At 46.2% G+C, this 20,741-nt stretch overlaps 1 protein-coding gene across 1 annotated transcript in view; it reads left to right on the top strand.

Moving 5' to 3' along the window:
• Nucleotides 1–90: 90 nt before the first annotated feature.
• Nucleotides 91–20,741, top strand: part of Recql (RecQ like helicase) — a 26,709-nt gene continuing 6,058 nt past the window's right edge. Inside the window, exons 1-9 of the mRNA XM_008851593.2 lie at nt 91–180; nt 2,845–2,891; nt 9,830–10,027; nt 11,038–11,217; nt 13,175–13,281; nt 14,251–14,449; nt 18,735–18,901; nt 19,636–19,717; nt 20,567–20,715. Coding sequence (XP_008849815.1) covers nt 2,876–2,891; nt 9,830–10,027; nt 11,038–11,217; nt 13,175–13,281; nt 14,251–14,449; nt 18,735–18,901; nt 19,636–19,717; nt 20,567–20,715 — 1,098 coding nt within the window. The 5' untranslated portion in view covers nt 91–180; nt 2,845–2,875. The remainder of the gene's footprint in view (nt 181–2,844; nt 2,892–9,829; nt 10,028–11,037; nt 11,218–13,174; nt 13,282–14,250; nt 14,450–18,734; nt 18,902–19,635; nt 19,718–20,566; nt 20,716–20,741) is intronic.

Below are 20,741 nucleotides of genomic sequence, written 5' to 3'. Positions count from 1 at the left end.
CACCTCATTGGCCAAGTCGCAGCCAATAGCGCGTGCTCTTGTTCCGATGTGTGCCTGGAGGCCACGCCTCTCGGCCAATCAGAGAAGGAGCTCGCTTGTGATTGGTGGCGAGGGCCGACCCGGAAGGGCGGGTGCTGCCGGCCGGGTGGCGGGAAGGTTTTGTTGGGGCACGGCTGACAGGTGCGTGGCGGTGCCGGTCCCTCGCTCGTGGGGCTGCGGACCCTGTGTCGCGGGTCCCTTCGGCCTGCGTGGGAGCCTCAGACACGGTGGCCGCTGTGAGGCACGGTCTTCCCGCTCAGGGGAGCCGGTCCCTTAGCCCACGCTGGCCGGGGAGCACGGGGCGTGGGTCGCCGCTCTGCCCCGGGTTCTCGGTTTTTAAGGGCACGCGTGCCTGCTTGCTGGCCTCTGTACTTCCAGGCTTTTCCATTCAGGAGCCTTGGCCGACCGAAGCCTGTGTATCAGCAGCCATGGCCCACTGGGGCATCCTCTGCTTTCTGCATGCTAAGGGAGGGTGTTAGAAGTTGGCGAAGCTTCCGGACGCGGGTCTTAGAGAAGGAGGGCTGTGCCTCTGGTGTAGCCTGCCGAGCTTCTGTGGCATTTTGCTTCCACGTGGATGACTACTGTGACATAGCCGTGGGTGCTTAGCTTAAACTTTTGATTAACAGACTTGTTAGTAGCTTAATAGCTATTGAATACGTTTTGTGTTGCGGTATCTTTTGCTGTAAAAAAATTGCATAAATTTGGAAGGACATGTTTTTGATAGCGTAATCAAATAAGTCGTTTAAAATCACCGGGCCTGTAGGGGGCTGTTGGAATATCGATAGTATCCTTAAGAGTTAGCTTGTTTCAGGCTCTGTAAATTTGTGCACTGGGCACTTCGCCTGGCTGTTCGGATACAAAGGTGAAGAGATTCGCCTCTCCCTGTTAGAGGACCTTACCGTCCACTGTATCTACAGGATGTAGTGAGTAGATGTTTGAAAACAAAGAAAGAGAAATCCTTGACTTCTACCACCAAATGTCTGTTAGTGGTGTGATGCTTCCATACCATTTAAGCAAGACAAGAAAGACTGAGCCCATCTGCACCTTGTACAGGAAGAGCATAATTCTGTAGACTGGTGTGAAATGAACCTTTTCAGATTCATTCCTTTTAGGCCAGTAGTTTCTCGTGAGAATGAATTTAATTACAGCTCCTTAAAGCAAGTGCTTAGTAAGATACTAAATGATTGATTTGTTTATGTGTTTTGCTCAATCTGGGGCATTTGAATCTATCCATCTTTTTATGTATACATGGGTTTTGTTAAGTTTTTGGTTTTTTTTTTTTTTTTTTAAGACAGTTTCCCTATGTAGCCTTGGCTGACCTGAACTCTGTGTGTGGATCATGGATCCTTCTCTCACAGAGATCTGCCTGCCTCTACTTCCTAAGTGTAGGGACTAAAGGCCTGCACCACCAAGCCGGGCTTCATCACAGTTTTTTGTTTTTTTTTAAAAATATTTTATTTTTATTTTATGTATATCAGAGTATTGCCTGCATGTAGGTAAGTGCACCCATGTCATACAGTGCCTGCAGAGGACAGAAGAGGCAGTCAGATCCTCAGGAACTGGAGTTACGGACAGTTGTTAGCTGCCATGTGGGTGCTGGGATTTGAATCCAGGCCTTCTGCAAGAACAACCGGTGGGTGTTCTTAACCACTGAGCCATCTTTCCAGCCCTCATCACAGTTTTTAAGGCAGAGAAAAGGCTTAGAGGAAACAAGGTGTGCCATTTGCTAAAGTACACGTGAACCTGGTGGTAGATCTGTTTACTATTTTGGTCTTTTGTCTGCATCTCTTTCCATCTGTGGTGTTGACATTCTTTTACCACCAATATCTAGGGGATTAAAAAAATAAAACTACTGTAGGAAGAACCATGTATTCTTGAAATGTGGTTACAATGTATAATTTGTTTTCCTTTTGTGTTCATAATATTGACAGGTTGTCATTGATTAAACATTGTCAGTAGTATTGGTTTTGTTTGCTTTTTTGTTTTTGTGGTGCTGGAGATTAAAGTCATGACTCTGTGTAACTCACCACAGTGGGTTTGCATGGCTGTGAATACCAAGCCAAAATAAGCAGAGCCCAAAATACAAAAGAGTGGAGAAGGATTTATTATCTGGGAATTATTTGCAAAACCATGCTCCTTCCAAACAAACGAAATTTATTAGGGAGGCCTATACATATTCATATGGGGGAGGCACATTGGGACGTGTACACTCCTACACATATCCAGTTTGCACCATCAAGTTTTAGCTGACATTAAAGAATATTTTGGAAGTGTATTAACACCAGGGGCCAGAGAGATGGCTCAGCAATTAAGAGCACTGGCCAGTCACACAGAGGACTGGGGTTTGGTTCTCAGCATCTCTGTGGCAGCTAACTGTAAGTCCAGTTCCAGGGGAATCTGATGCCCTCTTCTGGCTTCCAAAGACATTGCATGCATGTGGTGCACTTGCATATATGCAGGCAAAACATTCATATACATAAAATACATAAATCGGCCGGGTGTGGTGGTGCACACCTTTAATCCCAGCACTCGGGAGGCAGAGGCAGGTGGATCTCTATGAGTTCAAGGCCAGCCTGGTTTACATAGTGAGTTTCAGGACAGCTGGAGCTACAGGGAGACCCTGTCTCAAAAAAAAAAAAAAAAGCATAAATCAAAATTTTTTTCCAAAGTGTATCAGCACAGGAATCTGCCTTTGAGGGTGTCCCCCTTGCTTAAGCACTAACACCTGTGCATGTTAAGCAGGACGTTACCAGCCCAAACAGTATTATAAAAAACAACGTGGCTGTCTTTGTTCTTTCATTTTAGAAAGCAGTCGGATCTCCAGGTCAGCTGTAGAATGGCGTCTGTTTCAGGTTAGTGGATGTAGCTGTTCTTTGTACTTCCCTCAGTTCTATTTTGAATCCTGTGCCCTTTGGTCAAAAAAAGAAGTTTTTAAAATTCTGATTCTAGATTTTCAGCTGTTTTATTATGCTAAAATATGCACAACAAAATTGATCATTTAACTGTTAGTAAGTGGACAGGTCATTGACACTAAGGGCATTCTTGCTCTGTAACCATCACCACTGTGCACCTCCAGAGCCTTTGCATCATCCCAGACTGAATGCTAGTCCACCAGAGCTTCTCATCACTTCCTCTTCCCCAAACCCTGAGAGTTACTCTTGGCCTTTCTGTCTCTGAACTTGACTTTTTAATTATATGTGTCCTTTTGTGTCTGGTGTACTTCGTGTAGAATGCCTTCAAGATAAAGTGTCGAAATGTCATTCCTTTTAAGGCTGATAATGTTCCATTCTATGTATGTTTTACATTTTGTTTATCCACTCATACTGAGGATCACTTGAGTTTGGGATTTTTTTTTAAATCTTTTGACAACTATGGATAATTTTGATAAACACTTTGGTGTAGAAATGTGTAAGTTCCTCCTTACAATTCTCTTAGAAATTATTTATTCATTAGTGTGTGTTGGGGGGGCAGGAGATGTGTACCACAGCATGTTTCAAGGTCGGAGAATATTTTTCTGAAGTCACTTCTCTCTTTTCACTGTGGCTTTTGGGGGATCAAATTCAATTGAATCAGGCAGGGGAGGCAACTGTTATGGTTCACTTAGGTTGCCAGCTTGACACCCCTGGGAAGAGGGAACCTCAATTGGGGAACTTCCCCTATTGGATTGGCCTGTGGGCATGTCTGTGAGGCATTTTCATGATTGGAGTGATTACAGGAGGGCCCAGCCCACTGTGAGTGGTGCCACTCCTAGCCAGGTGGCCCTGCATTGTATAAGAGAGCAGACTGAGCATAGGTCAGAAGAGCAAGCCAGTAAGGAGAGTTCCTCCATGGTTTGTGCTACAGTTCCTGCCTCCAGGTTCCTGCCGTGAGTTCCTGCCTGATGTCCCTCAAAGATGGACTGTGCCTTGGAAGTGTGAGATGTAATAAACCATTTCCTCCCCAGTTTGGTTTTGGTCAGAATGTTTTATCACAGCAACAGAAAGCTAGCTAGGACACTACTGAGCCATTTTGCTGGCCATCCTTTTAGTTCTATCAGGTTAACAGAAGGTTCACAAGGGCAATGAACTTATGATCGTTGTCCTGTCTTTTCTGTGGTATAGTGAATATGGCCTTTGTTGCATACTGCCTCTGCATGTTGGGTAACAGGATTGGGTTCGTTTTAGAAAAACACTCAGAAATGCTTTCCTTCAGTATGAGATACCACCCATCACGCACAAATACACAACTTGTTACAGTTTATTTAGGTGTAGTGTGATTAGACAATGATGGAAGCTTTGGGCTTTGTCTCAGGTCCTGTTTTCATCTGATGAAGCTTACTTGTTGGTAACATTTGTATTAAATGCTTACCAAAGTAGTCTACTATGTGACAAAAGTGAGACTTCTGTACCAGATGTTGCTGGACAGCTGTTCAGTTTGGCAGATTTTGCCTTCCATATGTTATCTTACTTATCAAGACTTCAAGATCTACGGATGGGGTATGATTTAAAGTAACCAAATAAACAGATACACTGGAAGTTGTGCCCTTTATAAATAAACCTACCTTCTCTTCTGTTGTTCTAACAGTGTTGTCATACTTGAAATGCCTCCTTGAAATTGCTTTGTATCTGATGGCTTCTTTAGAAGAAAATCGCTTTCATTGTCCATTTAGTCTGAGATATTTCTAGAACAATCTGCTGTTTCTGAAGAATGAAAGCTTCCATACATCAACATAAACTTAGACCACAAGAGTCTTCCCTCACTCAGCTCAGCATGCTCTGCAGTGAAGTAGCAGCCATATGCCCCGAGCACCAGTGTGGACTGCAGAAGTCCTTCACTTGATGTTTAATCTCACCTCCTGTAACTTGCGTTGTGCAGGCTAGCATTAGAAAGGGTGTAACTTGGGGCTGGAGAGATGGCTTAGAGGTTAAGAGCACTGGCTGCTCTTACAGAGGACCTGGGTTTGATTCCCAACACCCACATGGCAGATAACAACCATATGTAACTCCAGTTCCAGGGGATCTGATATCCTCTTCTGGCCTTCTTGGGAATTACACGACCATACATTCATACATATAAAATAAAAATATTTAAAAAAGAAATGGTGCAACTTTCAAGGATTCAGAGCTCTTCAGACAGCGGGTCATTTACTCACATGAATTCACAGCACTGGTAACAGCGTGCACAAGTTTATGCAAGCTCAAACCAGACAAAATCTCAGCATAGACATGAGGAACCCAGCATAAGGAAATTATGGCAACCAATGGCTTCTGGGAGGGGAGAGACAATCTCTTTCAAAGATGGGACTCTTGGCAGGTTAACTGGACTCCAGTGGAGGAACCCACACTGAAGTGTGTTTGGGGACATAAATTGGACTCTATGGGCCTTATTAGTATATTATTAATATACTAATAATATTAATAGAGTACATTAAATTGGGCAGGGGCCAATAAGAGGAGGTATGGATAAGGGAGGGGAATCTAGAGACCATCAAATTATATTGTATGAAAATTGAAAAAATTCTAGTTAAAAAATTAAAAAACGGTGTAACTTTGAGTAAGTTTGTCTAAATACCTGGACTGTGAGTGGCTGGGCTTCTCCCATTCTTAGCCCACCAGGATTCTCTGTAAAGTCTATTGGTGTCCACTCACTGCTGGGGGTGATGTGATACCTGTATCAAGTAGAGTTTGATCAGTGAAGCAGAAGCACTTGGCTGCTGTACAGGATTTACTGCAGGGATTGACTCTTACCTGACTGTGGGGACTGGTTGCACTTATGCTGTGTGTGTTGTCTTGTGTTTGACACTTGGCCTTGGGTTAGTAGAGCCAGCAGGTCGAGGGAAAAGAGGCATAGAAAATGGGCAGAGTGCTGAGCATCCAAGGCATTGCACACAACCTGCTGAACGTTCAGAGGGGCCAAGAGAGGCTCTGGAGGTCCCTCAGGCCGACTGCTTTCTTTCTCAAGGTGCTCTAGCACAGTTAGAGTCCCGGGCCCTGCTGCTGTCTGATGTCCAGGTTACCAGCCCAGATCTTACACTGACCATAAATACAGAAAGTGTGATTTTCTATTTCACTTCTAAGTCTCTAGCAGGGTTCTCTTGTATAAACCTAACCTAGACCTGTTCAGGGGAGGTCAATTCTGGGAACTGTAGTTCTAGCTTAGCTAAGTTAGCACAGCACAAATCTACTGGACTCCACCTCTTGCCCACTTGACTTCTGTCATATTTAAATGCAATCACGCTTCTCCCAGGGTGGCTCAGCTCTCCCTTGCACAGCTGGATGGGCATGGACCTCCCCAAGGATAGCACTGGCTCTCTTGATTCATTTTGTGTGATTTTCAGCCCTTGTTTTTACTAAATCACATCCTCCTGGAAAATTTTGAACTTCCATCTTGGCATCCTGGTTAACTACTATTAGCACGTTTTATGTTAGATGTGTAGGAAACAGGAGAGGGACTAAGAAAAACCATATACAAAGCCAGGAGGCTGACATATGGGCAGAGACAAATGAAGGAGACAGATAAGTCATCCAGTTACCATCTCTCAGCTGGTCACATGCTGCAGTTGGTATTTAGAACCACCCTCTTCATTTCCAGCTCCACATGGTTTGCACTCGGCAAGCATCCTAACTGGTTGTGGGTTCTTTCCAGGTGAAGGCTTACTTAGCAGTATGCTTGTTATAGTTGGTTACTGTAATTTTCTAATCGATTTAACCACAGGCTATGGGACTGGTGGGAGGCACCCTAGCAGATCCCCCATTCCAGACTCGCCTTACCTCTCTTGTGTAATAGCAATCCAGTTTCCCTTGAGTAGACAGGATCACTTTCCCCAGCCAACTCAGCGACCCCCTTTCTGCCAACTTACTAGTGCCCAAGCACAGGTATTCAGCTACCAGTTTAGGGGGACCATTGCTTTTTCCTGCTAGAAGCATTTCTTCCTTGATACCTCGAACCTGAAGATCACCAAGTCCAAGTGAGGTGTGAGCAACATGAACCTGACTAGTGGATTTCTCGAGGTGAGTAATGAGCTTGACTAGTGGATTACTCAAGGGCAGGGTAAGATGGCCACTGCCGTTTCTATGGTGCTTCTGTGGCCACTTGCAGCTGAGGGAGAAGTGTCAGTGCTCACTGATAGCACCCCGTGTCTAGGAGCGTACTTCGCTGTCCAGCTTGCACCATCACCAAGTCGTTGAAATGCCACTCTATTCTCTCAGGCCAGCTGCATCTGGATGTTGAGGGATGTGGGTGGACCAGTGACTTCCCTGACACGATTCTGTTACACTTCACTTGCTTTGCTTAGATGTAGTTTGGTGTAGAATATGAAGATGGTCCATAATGTCGTTTGTATGTGAAGGAAGGTAGTTTTCCTGAAGCATTGCTGTCAGGAGAGGCAAGCCCAGGTGCAGCGCAAGTGTCTACATCAGTGAGACACTTTCATCATAGAACGTTCTAATAGCACATCAGCCTGCCACCAAGCATCTGGGCTTCCCTAGAGAATGGTGCCATAGCAGAGAGTCGAGGTTGGTATGAGCTGACTTCCAGTTGGGCACTCGCCTACATGTATAGCCAGATTACTCTCAGTTAGTGGAAGTCAGTGGTGCTCTAACTTGGGCACTTTGTTCCTGACCTTGTTCTTGGACAAGTATGGGTTGGCAAGGAATGAGGCTGCTAATGTCCGGAATGTTTTGTCTGCCTGATTAATTAGGGTGTCTCTGTGGAGGTTATTGTTGGTGAGCATTCACATGGGGCACGAGCATCTTCCCACTCTGCCCCTGCAGAGCTCCTCCCTGGCCCTTCCACCACTTTCCAGTCTTCTTGCCAAAATCCTAACCATCCTGCCAGACCCTCCTGCTGATCCATTCACTGCCAAAGACCCATCCATCCTGCCAGACCATCCTGCTGATCTATTCATCACCAATGGATTAGTGTGAATCTGTCCTCTGGCAAAGGGCATCCATGTGCACTGTGTGAAGAGCTGCAGATTGCTCTCTTCCTTCCTGGTCCTCAGCCCCCTGCAGCACTCTGGCTGTTCATTTTCAGACAGGGCCAGTGTGTCATGCAGAATCTTCTGTCCATCAGGCCAGCATCTTTGTCTTCTTCAGTCTAATAATATGGATGGGGTGGAAGGAGCTCCGACATCGGTTCAGGTTGGCAAGGCAGGGTAGCGTGGGACCCTCCTCAAGCTTTTGGGCTCCTTGCTCAGCCCTTGCTTCACTGAGAACTGTGTGAGCTCACTGCGTGTACTGCTTCCCTTGAGGTGATGGCCGTCTGCCTTAGGAGCGGATGGGCTGAAGGGAGGAAGCCCAGGCTGCAAGGTAACTCAGCTTCTAGGAAGGCTCAGGAGCAAGCGCCGTTGTTTTCAAAAGGAAGGTAGTAGCGCTCTGTAGAGAGTGGCAGCCACGTGCGGTGTCACAAACCTGTAATCGCAGCACTTGGAGTTCAGGCAGGAGGACTGCAAGTCGAGACCTGCTTGAGCTGTGGCGTGAGTTCAAAGCCAGCCTGGGCAACACAGTGAGACCTTGTGTCAGAATGTCATGAAGCCTTGGTCTGTAGCACAGTGGTGGAGAGCTTGTCTGGCGTACATGAGGCCCTCGGCTCAAGCTCCAGCACTGCTAGGATAGAACAGTGAAGGAGCTCTAAGACTTGAGTACAGGGATTAGCCCATCATGATCATGGGAGCTGGGTAAGCAATTGTGCCTCGTTAGCAGCACCAACAGCGGGGAAGGGAGATGGTTGTGAAGCATGGGCCAGTAAGGATGCATGGGGGAGCTGTGTCCTGTAAGGACAAGCTAGAACTTTGGAGGACAGCGTGAACCCCGTCTGGCTCTCACTGGGCTGTGCCAGGCTTCTGATTTCCAGGGTGCTGGAGCCTCAGCATAGACAGTAGCAAATAAACTTACTAAAATTTCCAGGAATACAGAGAAGTTTCAGGCCAACTTGCTGCTCCACAGAGATTGAGCAGGTACTGCAGCAGCTGGCTGCTGACCCATGCCAGCAGGTGAGCCAGCACATCCCTGACATGTCTGAGCTGCTGTCCAGTACGAGCCAGACAGCTCCCTCCCTCCACTTTCAGGTCATAACCACATGATTTCGGCCCCCAATGAGACAACAAAACTACGTAGATCACCACAGGCGGATGTGTTAGCGCTCTTCTTTCAGTTTTTCCTAGCTTCCGTTGATGTGGAATCAAAAAGAATCTGACTTTGACTTTGGACTAATACTTGGATTAATGCTTGGTTTTACTAGATGAACCATACAATCAGTAGACTGGTTACTGTGGGATCGTCAGGCCATTTCCAGCAGCACTCTGTTTCATTCTGTGTGTCCATCATCTTGTTTGCGATTAGCAAGTCATGCGGTTGTAGCTCAGTAATTAGGTGATTAGCATTAGGTGATTAGCTTTATTTTGCTTCCCAGTCTCGTGGGTTTTTTTTTTTTTTTTTTTTTTTGACAGTAAGCTGTTGGACAGTCCTCTGGAATATAATAACAGCTGTCATTCATTAAACACTAAGTTACACGCCAGGTCCTGTGTCAGGAACTTCCTTTATGGCATCTTACTTACCTCTTCCTAACAGAACTATGACTAACAATTATATGTTATCCACATTTTATAGAAGGGGAAAGTGGGAGGCTGGGAAGTATCTCATGGGGATCACGTAGCAGGTAAGAGGAGGGCCTGAGACTGAACCCACGTCTGTGTGACTCCAAACACGTTCTTAACCCCTCTGCCACTCTGCTTAGATGTGAGTAACATGCAGAGATCAAAGGGAACCTAAACTTGCCCCTCTGCCTTGTCATTTTATGCCCCACCCTGTAGCTCTGACGGAGGAACTGGAGTCTGTAACCAATGAGCTCCATGCAGTAGACATCCAAATCCAGGAGCTTACAGAACGACAGCACGAGCTCCTTCAGAGAAAGTCAGCCCTGACGAGGAGAATCAAGCAGCAATTAGAGGATTCTGACGCTGGGGCGAGCAACGACTGCGACTCTTCACCCGCCGCGTGGAATAAAGAAGGTTTGCTACAGCCTTTTCTGTGCGAGTTTTGTTTTTCCTTTCTTTAGTCTAGAATTAAGTCACTGCATGAATCGGTGTTCAAGGGATAAAACTGGATCTTGGGGGAACGGGAACGTACAGGCAGAGCAAACTGTTCCATGTGCTGTGGCATTTTTGAGTTAGACTTTTCTTGTGGGGCTTTATTTTTCCCTCATATGGTTCTGGTACAAATAGCCAGTGCCTGGAAAATAAGACATTAGCTAGATTTTCTAACCTTTACAGAAACAACAAAAACAAGTCAGTCAAATTCTTAATTTAAAATCTTGAAACAGGAGCTGGAGAGGTGACTCAGTGGTTAAGAGCACTGACTACTCTTGCAGAGGACCCAGGTTCGGTTCCCAGCATCCACAAGATGGCTAACAATGTCTGTAGCTCCAGTCCAAGGGATCTGATGGCTTCTTCTGGCCTCTGTGGGTTTGCACACACATGGTACACTTAGATACATGCAGGCAAAATGCTCACACATATAAAATAAAAATAAAAGATATTAAAATCTTTAATGAAACATCATATTACTAATTTTAATAGTATATTAGAAGGAATTATAGTTCTTTTGTTGAGATTTTCCAACAAAATCCAGTATGGTTTTCTAAACACAAGATATACACCACAAAAAATTCCAGATTTTTAAGTTCATTTGAGTGTGAGATTTTAGGGTACTGTGTATTCTCTAGTCAGTATTCAGACCATTTCAGATACCTGAGTGCCTTTCTCTTGTGTGGGGGTTAATTCAACAACTGGCAGATGTTCCCTTTTTTCTGATGCACTAACTGTACTTCACTTAAGTTGCCTTTGCTTTGCCTACTTATTGAGTTATACTAATCACGGGATTGTTATTATATAACTTGAGTGATTCCTGAATAGCGATTCATGTATATTCTGTATTGTTTTATGAAAATGACCATTTGCATTCATATCTAACTTACACTCCTGATGAGTCTAATATATTTAGCTTCTCTTTCTTTTTCTAGATTTTCCATGGTCTGGAAAAGTTAAAGATGTTCTGCAAAATGTCTTTAAGCTGCAGAAGTTCAGGCCACTTCAGCTGGAAACCATCAATGTCACAATGGCTGGGAAGGAAGTATTTCTTGTGATGCCCACCGGAGGTGGCAAGAGCTTATGCTACCAGTTACCAGCACTGTGCTCAGATGGTATGTGTAGGTTTCAGGGACTAGACATCATTTCTAATCAGACAGGGGTTTTGGTGTTATTTTATTTGTCTCTACATTGATAGAAGTTATTGGCTGAACTGTGTTACAAGGGACTTATTCAGGAATGGAGATGATGATGGTGAGTGCAGTTTTGGGCGTCTAGGATTTCTGATGCTTAAAGGACATGCGGGTGAAGCTGTCCTGTGAGTGGGAGGATGTGTGGATCTTAGGTGTGGGTGGGATAGATTTGAGTTAGGTGAGTGGAGGCTGTCAGCGTAGAGATGCCCTCCAGTGGTGTCATCTACATGGCATGAGCCCAGAAATGCATGAAGTAGACTAGGAAGGAGGAGCTTGCAGGGATGATGAGAGTGATGAGGCAGAGAGGGGAGCAGCCCAGGAGGGGAGCAGTTTGGGAAGGGAAGAGTGTGGGAGGGGAACAGCCCAGGGAGGGACTGGTCACCAGTGATGTCTGTTAGCGAAAGGTCAAATAAAATAAGGACTTAAATGTTCCATTAGGTTAAGGACTAATCCTTGACCTTGGCTAGGAATGTCAGGAGGAAATTTGGGGGAACCAAATAGCAGTGGTTTGGAAGTGAGTAGGGACTGAGTATGAGGCACTCTTTGGAGAATGGCTATGCAGGAAAGAAGAGAAAGCCTTAACCTAGGTGTTTTTTTAGCCTGTTTGATCTGCTATAACAGAATATCTTAGACTGGGGAATTTATGAATAGCATGTTAGAATGTTTATTGCTCACAGTTCTGGAGCCCGGGGAGGCCAGTGTCAAGGTGGCAGCCAAGGTAGTGGCTACTAGTGGACCTGCATCAGACACGGCAACTTCTCGCTTCACCCTCACATCACGAAAGGAGCAGGAATCTCTTCATCTTTCTTTATACGGGCACTGATCCCAGGCTCTTCCTTCTTGACTTCCCAAAGCTGCACCTTTTAGTTCCATCACACTGTGCATTAGGTTCCAACATAAGGTTTTCACGGGTCTCAATATTCAGACCACAGCAGCTGACGGTGACATCTGAAAGATGAGACATGACCATGTTGAAGTGTACTGAGTGGGTGCCTGTAATGAAAGAGGAGGTGAAAGTGTGGGAAAGACCATGACTGACGGGGCGAGACCCCTGATACAGTCCCCATTTGAATATGTGCACCTAAGCCTGTCTCCTCTGCCTGAGATTATTGTAAAGAGCAAATGGAAGAAATGCAAAGTAAAGCAATGTCATTTTAACAGTGTGGGGTAGCTGAGAGAGAGAGAGAGAGAGAGAGAGAGAGAGAGAGAGAGAGCGCACAGATTATATGAGCACTATTTTCTCACTCGCTGTTCGACTGTGTCGCTGCTTTCTGCTCAGGCTGAGTTGATCTGGTGTGAGAAGTAGAAGACCTGTGCTGGACAGATGGCTCAGTCATTAAGAGCACTTGGCTGTTCTTTCAGAGGACCCGGGTTCAGTTCCCAGCACCCACATTGGCAGCTCATACCTGCCTGCCTGCACATGGTTCACATGCATACACTCGGGCACACACACATATGAAATAAAGAAATGCATCTCTCTTTAAAGAAAGTAGGAGACTCATGCTCACGCACCTGTTGTTCTGAACAGTCCCATCTGCTCTGCTCTCTAAGGGAGCTTTGAAATGATTTTCCCTGATGCATCTGTTTAGTATTTGACCTGACTTTGATTTCTAATACTGATTGTTGAACATAACAAATTCAAAACATTAAAAGTCAATTTTCATAGAATTGCATAAGGGTGGATTATGTTTTATTTTATATTTATTTGGCCTGTAGTCACCCTATTTGGTAATTTCTTTATTCCCGTCTCTCTTATTAATGAAGTTAAGTGATAGTTACTATGTTGATGAGTCCACACTGGAGATCGTCTGAGCCGGAAATGAAAGGTGCAGCCCTTTGTGTAGCTGGAGCTGAAAGAAGATCTTGTTTTTCTCTTCAGGGTTTACGCTTGTGATTTGCCCACTGATCTCTCTCATGGAAGACCAACTAATGGTTTTAAAACAGTTAGGAGTTTCAGCTACCATGTTAAATGCTTCTAGTTCTAAGGTATGTGTCTGTGTTTTGATTTTTGAATTTAAACTCTTCATTGAAGTGGGAGTCTGAGCTGCAGCTGTGTTGCCTTTGATAAGCTTTAGCTACTTATATCAGGAGCTGCAGCAACTTGTCCTCCCTATCAGTATTGACATTTACCAGTGTGTGGCCAGAGTCCTTCCATCTGTACCCAGAGTCCTTCAATCTGTACCCCAGAGTCCTTCCATCTGTACCCCACTCCCCTTGGTTTATGCATGTGAACAAATTCCAGGCTGCATGTTTTAATTAGAAATTTCTTTGTGTATGTGTGTGTGTACATATGCATGCCATAGTGCATGTGTGGAGGTCAGAGGACAGCTCACAGAAGTTGGTTCTCTTCTTCCACCGTGCCAGTCCTGAGGCACAGACTCAGGTTTTCAGGTTTGGCAGCAGGTGTATTTATCCACAGAACCATCTTGGAGGCCCCTGTATACAATTAAAAAGAAGCTCAGTACAGCAGTCACACCATTACATCTAAAATATTTAATGCTAAACATTTGATGCTTTATAGACCCAAGTTTTGTATTTGGGTAGATTCTATTGATAGCTTAATTAAAATAGCGAAATATTTTTTGTTCACAGGTGTATAATTATAAATATAATTACCGTTGTGACCCTAACTGCTGCATTCGGCTTACATTTGGGGGTAAATTATGCCTCTGAGAACACGTATTCTCTACTGAAGAAGCTCTTCATGCTCATTTTTTCCCTTTTTTTGCCAAGTGGCCGCGGCTTCACTGTCAGCACTTGGGTGTTGGGACTACAATAAGGTTCACACAGCTGGTGTGTGGGTTAGTCCAGGGCCGTGGCTTCCATTTTAACAAGCCGACATCTGCTTCTTCAAGCCCTGGGCCGTTGCTTTTCAGTAATAAATCCTCATTTCTCACTCACTAAGGAGTATGCCAGCCTAATTCTTCTCTGATTGTCTGTTTTGCCTTTTATTAGGAGCATGTGAAATGGGTTCATGCCGAAATGGTGAATAAGAACTCGCAATTAAAACTGATTTATGTGACTCCTGAGAAGATAGCGAAAAGCAAAATGTTTATGTCGAAACTAGAGAAAGCCTACGAGGCGAGGAGGCTGGCTCGGATCGCGGTGGATGAGGTTCACTGCTGCAGCCAGTGGGGGCATGACTTCAGACCTGGTGCGTGTCTGTCCTCCGGGACTCGTCCTGAGGGGGTTTCCTGCTGAGCTGATGTGCTAGCAACACTGCCTCTTTTGCAGTTATCTAGCTTGGTGCAGTGTGCACGCTGCAGCGCATCATCTAGTGTCTTTCGCCCTCCCTCTCCTTCGCATTCCCGACCCTGCGCTCGTTTGCATTTCCTAGGCATTTTCAGGACTTAACAGGCCTTCCGGGGGTTTTGTCAGCATCCCACCCAACCCGAAACAGTTAACTCTGATGAGGTGTTTTAGTAGTGCTTCAGCTGCTAGCCTGATCCCATAGTCATTTCCTGGGGCAAGCGATCCAGAACTGTTCTGTTAGAAAACTGCTGGCCAGGGAGATGGCTCAATGGGTGAAGCACTTGTTGTTCAAGTACGAGTTCGAATCCCCAGAACCCATGTGAGCTGAGTCCAGCAGCTCACACCTGTAAGATTTCTGGCCAGTGCTGTGAGTCAAGCCCTTTCCAGGCAGGCACAGTACCATGGACTCCCAACCAGCCCAGGGGCCTTGGAGTTTTCCTTTCCCCTCCTTCCAAGCAGTTTTCGTCCATCTTTCCTGTCTTAGAAAGTCACGTTCATGCATACCTCTGCTCAAGCCATAATTTTGGCGTTTGCAGAGGCCTTTGCATCTGTGGAATCCTGGTTCCAGGGTTCCTGTGGATTCCAAAATCCACAGGCACTCAAGTCCCCTAGACTTATAGACGGCACACATCCTACTGTATAGAGACTGTACACATCCTACTGTACACTGGGAGTCGCCTCTAGGTTACTTAAAATACCTAATGCATGGTGTTACATTGCTCGGGGAGTAATGGTAAGAAAGTCAGCATGCAGTTGATAAAGATGCCATTTCTTTTCCAAATATTTCTGATCTGCACTTTGTTGACCCTGTGGACATGGAGAACCAGTTGTATATATGTCACTCAGCGTATGCTCAGGAGACAGAAACCATTTCAAGTATCCAACACAGAAAGCATTTCAACTATCCAGCACAGAATTTTATGTAAAGTATGATCGTCTAGTAGACTGGAGATGTAGTCCAGGTAGAGGAGTGCTTGCCTAGCAGGCATAAGGCCTGGACTTGTTCCCCAGCACTATGTAAACAAAGCGTGGAAGCGAGGAAGAGTCAGGAAGATCAGAAATTTAAAATCATCCTGGGCTACACGAAACTCTGTCTTGGAAGAAAAAGATTGTGGTGGGGGGTGGTGCATGCCTTTAATAATGTCTTTAACCCCAGAACTCGGGAGACAGAGGCAGGCAGATCTCTGGGAGATGGAGGCCAGCCTGGTCTACATAATGTGTTCCAGGCCAGCTGGGACTATGAGGAGACCCTGTCTCAACACCCCCCACCAAAAAGAAAAAAAAAAAGTCAAGGTAAAAAGTCCTGAAGTAGGTAACTAAAGGTCAGATGCTCAGATCTTGTGGGTGTGAAAACTGAAAGCAGGTGTCATGCAGGTGGGGCAGGAGGGTGGGGATGGTCAGCCACATGGCAGCTAACAGGGAGGCCTTGTGTGGACCTCCACAGAGGCAGAGCAGCCTGGCAGTGGCTGAGTGGCTGACCCTTGGTAAAGCTACATCTTCAGACGGGGGGATCCTGTGGGTGGTGCTGTGGGGTGAGCCCCCTGGAGGGTCAGTCACAGGAACATAGGCAAGCCACACAGGAAGCAGTTTGTGGCGGGTCCTGTAGTCCTGTGTAGATGCTAGCCCTGCATCTCAGAGCAGAGTGTGGAAGGGCCAGGCTGGACTGAGGCAAAGAGCCTGGTATTCATTTATTAATGCGCCTGGCACACCATCTTGCTCTTGCCTTTGCAGATCTGATCGCGACTCATTTCTCACAGCTCTGCCCCTAACGTGAGCATCCTGCTTACCCTTTCTTTGCTGCCTTGCTCTCCCAAGACCAGCTGCCCTTTCCATGGGTCTGTAATTGCTCCCTGATCTGTCTTGATTCCAGTCTTTACACTTTAATCTTCACATAGCAGCCAAAAGTGATCTGTTCTAAATATCAGTCAAATCCTGCTCTTCCCACCCAAACTACCCAGCAGCTTCCCTGTGTTTTAAAATCCAATTTGAAGTTCCTGGAGCCCATTAGTCAGAATCTGATTCCTTCCTTTGTCTCCCTGACTCCCTCTTCATCCTCTGTCATCACTGAGCTCCAGCTGTCCTGGGTTCACCTCTGGGAGCAGTTGTCACTCCTCTAATATATTTAAGTGGTTTGCTCTTTAAACACTGTGGTTTCTTTGCAGAATACCGTTGTCTGGCTCACAGTTTTCTCTCCAGTTCCTGGAGATACTTCACCATCTGTCTGTCAATGAACGGCTTCACAGGACTCAGCACCTGCCACTCCATCCGCTAGTAGTCCCCTGGTTCCTGGCTCTTCCTGTGTTCCTCTGAGTCTTCTCTCTCCGATTTGCCCCGTACCAGGGCTTGTTTTGTGTTCTCTGCTGCTGCTTGTCTGGCTGCTTCCACAGCCTTTTGCGTGTTCCAGCGTGATCTTTGTACCGCTATCCTAGACAGAGTTCGGAAACACGCCTGTAGGTGCTTTGGCTTGGAAATTGCCTGGTGACCCCTCACGCTCTATCAGATGGAGTCCTAGCTAGAATCAGCTGGCTGTACTGTTCATAGTGCCACTTAAGTCAGGCTTCTACATGAATGCTTTGGGGTTCAGGCGGAGGCAGTTACTATGAATGCTGGGGATTTATATAGCTCTAGTATAGGAGGTAGGCAGGACCACTGCAGAAGGGGCTGAGAAGTGAAGGTCTGGGGGGAGCTGGAGATCCATGCAAAGTCACCAGTCATCCCAGGGCACTGGCAAGAAGGACAGACCAGGGCTGGCAGGGCAGTGCCCATGGGGCACTAGAGGGGAGGCTCCCAAGCTCCCTCAGAGGGGAGGTCCCCCAGGGGAGAGGCTCCAGTAGAGCTTACTGTCAGGTTGTTTCCTCTAAGTAGCTTCTGTCGAGGCTGCTGCTGTTTCTGGGAGGAAGAGTCCAGTGAGGAGTGGAAGAGAATAGGAAGTGCTTGATGGGTGCTTCTGCGTCTATTCATGGTCCTGTCTGCCTGCCTGAAAAAGAATTCAAAGAAAGGCAGCTTTTGGAACCGTACATGGAAGGAATTCTGGGAAATGGAATTCCAGCTGAATGGACTGGATGGTCAGTCTGTCTGGCATAGCACAGCTAAGGGCCTCCCCTGACACGCTGAGCATCCCACGACAGCGACTGGCACTGTGTGACCGTCTGTCCTGGTGTCCTTCCCCATGTGCTGAACCCCGGTTCTTCCAGACCCAGCCAGACAGCCCCTCTGGAATCTTGACACCTCCCCAGCAGTTGCCCTTCCTTCATGCTCTCACAGTGGTCCTCTACTGTGGCCTCTGCAGCTCCTACCACATGTGTTCTTCAGTTTCCTCCAAATACCTTAAGAACTGCAGAGAAACCAAGGTCCACCCTGATCATGATTGGGTGTACGTGACAAGCATGAGCCCAGGACGGTGTCCCTAAAGCAGGCTCCTCCCAGTGGTGCTGCTCCTCGTCTTCTGCTCAGAACCCTGTGCCTCTTGGATGATGCCATGTGCAGAAGGCTTTGGATGATGGCTTCTTTTAGCTTGGTGGTTGCAATAGATCCAAATTCTGTGACCATTCCCACTGACTCTTGAATCTGCTGTTCAGCAGGCGTACATAGTAGCTTGAGAGCTTGGCTCGTGTCCCTTATCGTTTGACTTCCTCTGGGAAGATTAAGTCTGTTCACCCCAGACAGAGAGGGTAATGACGTACCAAAGAAACAGGTCCACCCAGTCTAGTTTGGTGAGCCGCTGTGGGGTTACGAGGGTGACTTACAGGAGCATGTGTGACTTGGAAGCTGCATCACTGAAAACCCATCCCAGCATGGGTGGTGACTCACAGAAGCTGCATCATTGGAGTCTCAGGTACAACTTGCAGCACTTACATACTTGACAGTTCCCTTCTCCAGTGACTGCTTACTGCTGCTAAGGTCCAGGGACCCCTCCAGTCTGGGAAGTTTCTTGGGAGCTCCCTGAGGCCAACCAGGAACCTCTCACTCCAGAGGAAAGAGCCACACATCTGTCCCAGAAAGGAATTCCACTTATGGTCAGGACTGTTTCCGGCAGACGCACAGGAAAGCCTGTATTCATGGCAGCTGGCAGGCTGCTGCAGGCGCAGTCGTAGATAGCTCTGAAAGGCATTCGTACCTGTTAAAGGTCACATTTACTCGAATTCTCGGAGAAGACCAAGATGAACACCCTGTGCTGTCTTTTTCAGATTATAAAGCTCTTGGCATCTTGAAGCGGCAGTTTCCTAACACTTCGCTGATTGGACTGACCGCAACAGCAACCAATCATGTTTTGAAGGATGCGCAGAAAATTCTGTGTGTGGAAAAGTGTCTTACTTTTACAGCTTCTTTCAATCGTCCAAATCTGTATTATGAGGTATGCAACCTTCATGTCAGCAGATTGCTTTTGTGAGGGGTTAAAGCAGAGGTTGTTCATTTCACTGTTTGTTTGTACAAGTAACAACTAAATCTGAAAGTTTTTTGGCAGCAGGAGGTAACTAGCAGGTTCGCTGATTGGTGCTTTGGCTTATGTCTTGTACATCATAGTCCTGTATTAAGGTAACTGGAAAGCATTGCCTTGCTAAGTGATACAATCTGTTGTATACAATTTGAGCAAGTCAGATGTGTTTATTAAATTCTTTCCTATATAAGGATTGAGTGCAATAGATGAAACCAAGGGTCCTACTGACATCTATTAGTAAATGACAGAGACAGACAGGCCACAGACGCATTCACCATTATACCGTGTGTAGATTTAGCTTATTATATATACTGGAAAATAAAATATCCCAATAGTTCTTTCCTTTCTTTCAAACCAATTTAAGCACAGGTTAAGTCTTTGACCACTTTGTGGTCTATGTTTTTATAAAAGCATCAGACAATAGAAAAGTCTCCATCTTGACAGGTTACTTGTTTGTATGCCGCATCATCTTTGACAGATTAAAAACTAAGAGTCTAGAAGAGGCTGGGCGGAGGCAGGTGGGGTGAGTCAGGTGGATTAAGTCCTCTGAGGCAAAGGCGCCCACTAGGGACAGGCATTCTGCAGGCAGAAGTGAACCGGCTGGGCTGCCCTGCTTGTTACCTTGTAATAATAACAAAGCTGTTCTGCAGGTTCGGCAGAAGCCCTCGGGCGCAGAAGATTTTATTGAGGACATTGTGAAGCTCATCAGTGGACGGTACAAAGGACAGTCAGGTAACGCAAAAGTAAAGCAGGTTAGGGACTGAGATGCCCTTCAAGAAGCAGCACTGATGTGTACAGTGACTGATGGCTGACACCTGGAAATATTAGCAGGCGGCAGGAGATGCTGCAGATGTGATGGGATCCAGTCACTTGGTGATCTCAGAAGTCGGGTGTGGCATCTCCTTGCCTCGCCCTGTAAATCAGAGCTGCCTGCGTGCTTTTGATTGATCGCCTGCTGTAGCATGGGCCTAAGGACAGCTGAGTACAGGTGGCACATCAAGTTGAGTGTCCTGTGTGGCCAGTGAGCAGCGATGCTCTGGTATAGAACATATAGGACCTTACAGGAAAGGACACTTTGAGATTAGCGCATACTTAAGAGGTTAAGGGGGCACGGAATTGGGAGTATCTTCCCCTGTCCAGAACGAAGGCTAGACAGATGGACCTGAAGCAAGGTGTTCCTCCAAAACTGTTCTCTCGATTGTTAGGAGATAGCAGTGATGTCTTGAGTAAGAGGAGTTCCAAGGTCAACTCAGTCTGAGAAAGGCCCAGCTGTTTGTCCCTTCTAGCCCTGTTTAACTTGATCGTATGGAGCTGTTGCTCGTCGGTTTGAGAAACTGGGTAGTGGGAGATAAAGTTAGAGAGAAAGAGGTGATGGGAACCCAAGCTGGTGGCTCAGGGCTTAATTCTGCTTTAGAGCAAGCTGGTGGTCAGGTCTTATGAGGTACCCAAAGCTAATGTCTGTTTAGGGCCTTGGAAATTTTCATAATTTTTCTCTTGTGCCTTGTCTGGAACATACTGCAAATTCTCTCCCTTGAAGGTGCCATATACACATGTATAATACTTGGCTGTATTTTACTGCAGGAATCATATACTGTTTTTCTCAGAAAGATTCTGAACAAGTTACGATTAGTTTGCAGAAATTGGGCATTCGTGCTGGTGCCTACCATGCCAATATGGAGCCAGAAGACAAGACCAAGGTTCATACCAGATGGTCTGCCAATGAACTTCAGGTTAAGTACATGTATTTTCTATTGAA

The sequence above is a fragment of the Nannospalax galili genome, unplaced genomic scaffold (assembly GCF_000622305.1).
Source record: "Nannospalax galili isolate Female #2095 unplaced genomic scaffold, S.galili_v1.0 scaffold1086, whole genome shotgun sequence".
NCBI lineage: Eukaryota > Metazoa > Chordata > Mammalia > Rodentia > Spalacidae > Nannospalax > Nannospalax galili.
This window is presented reverse-complemented; position numbering and strand designations above follow the sequence as displayed.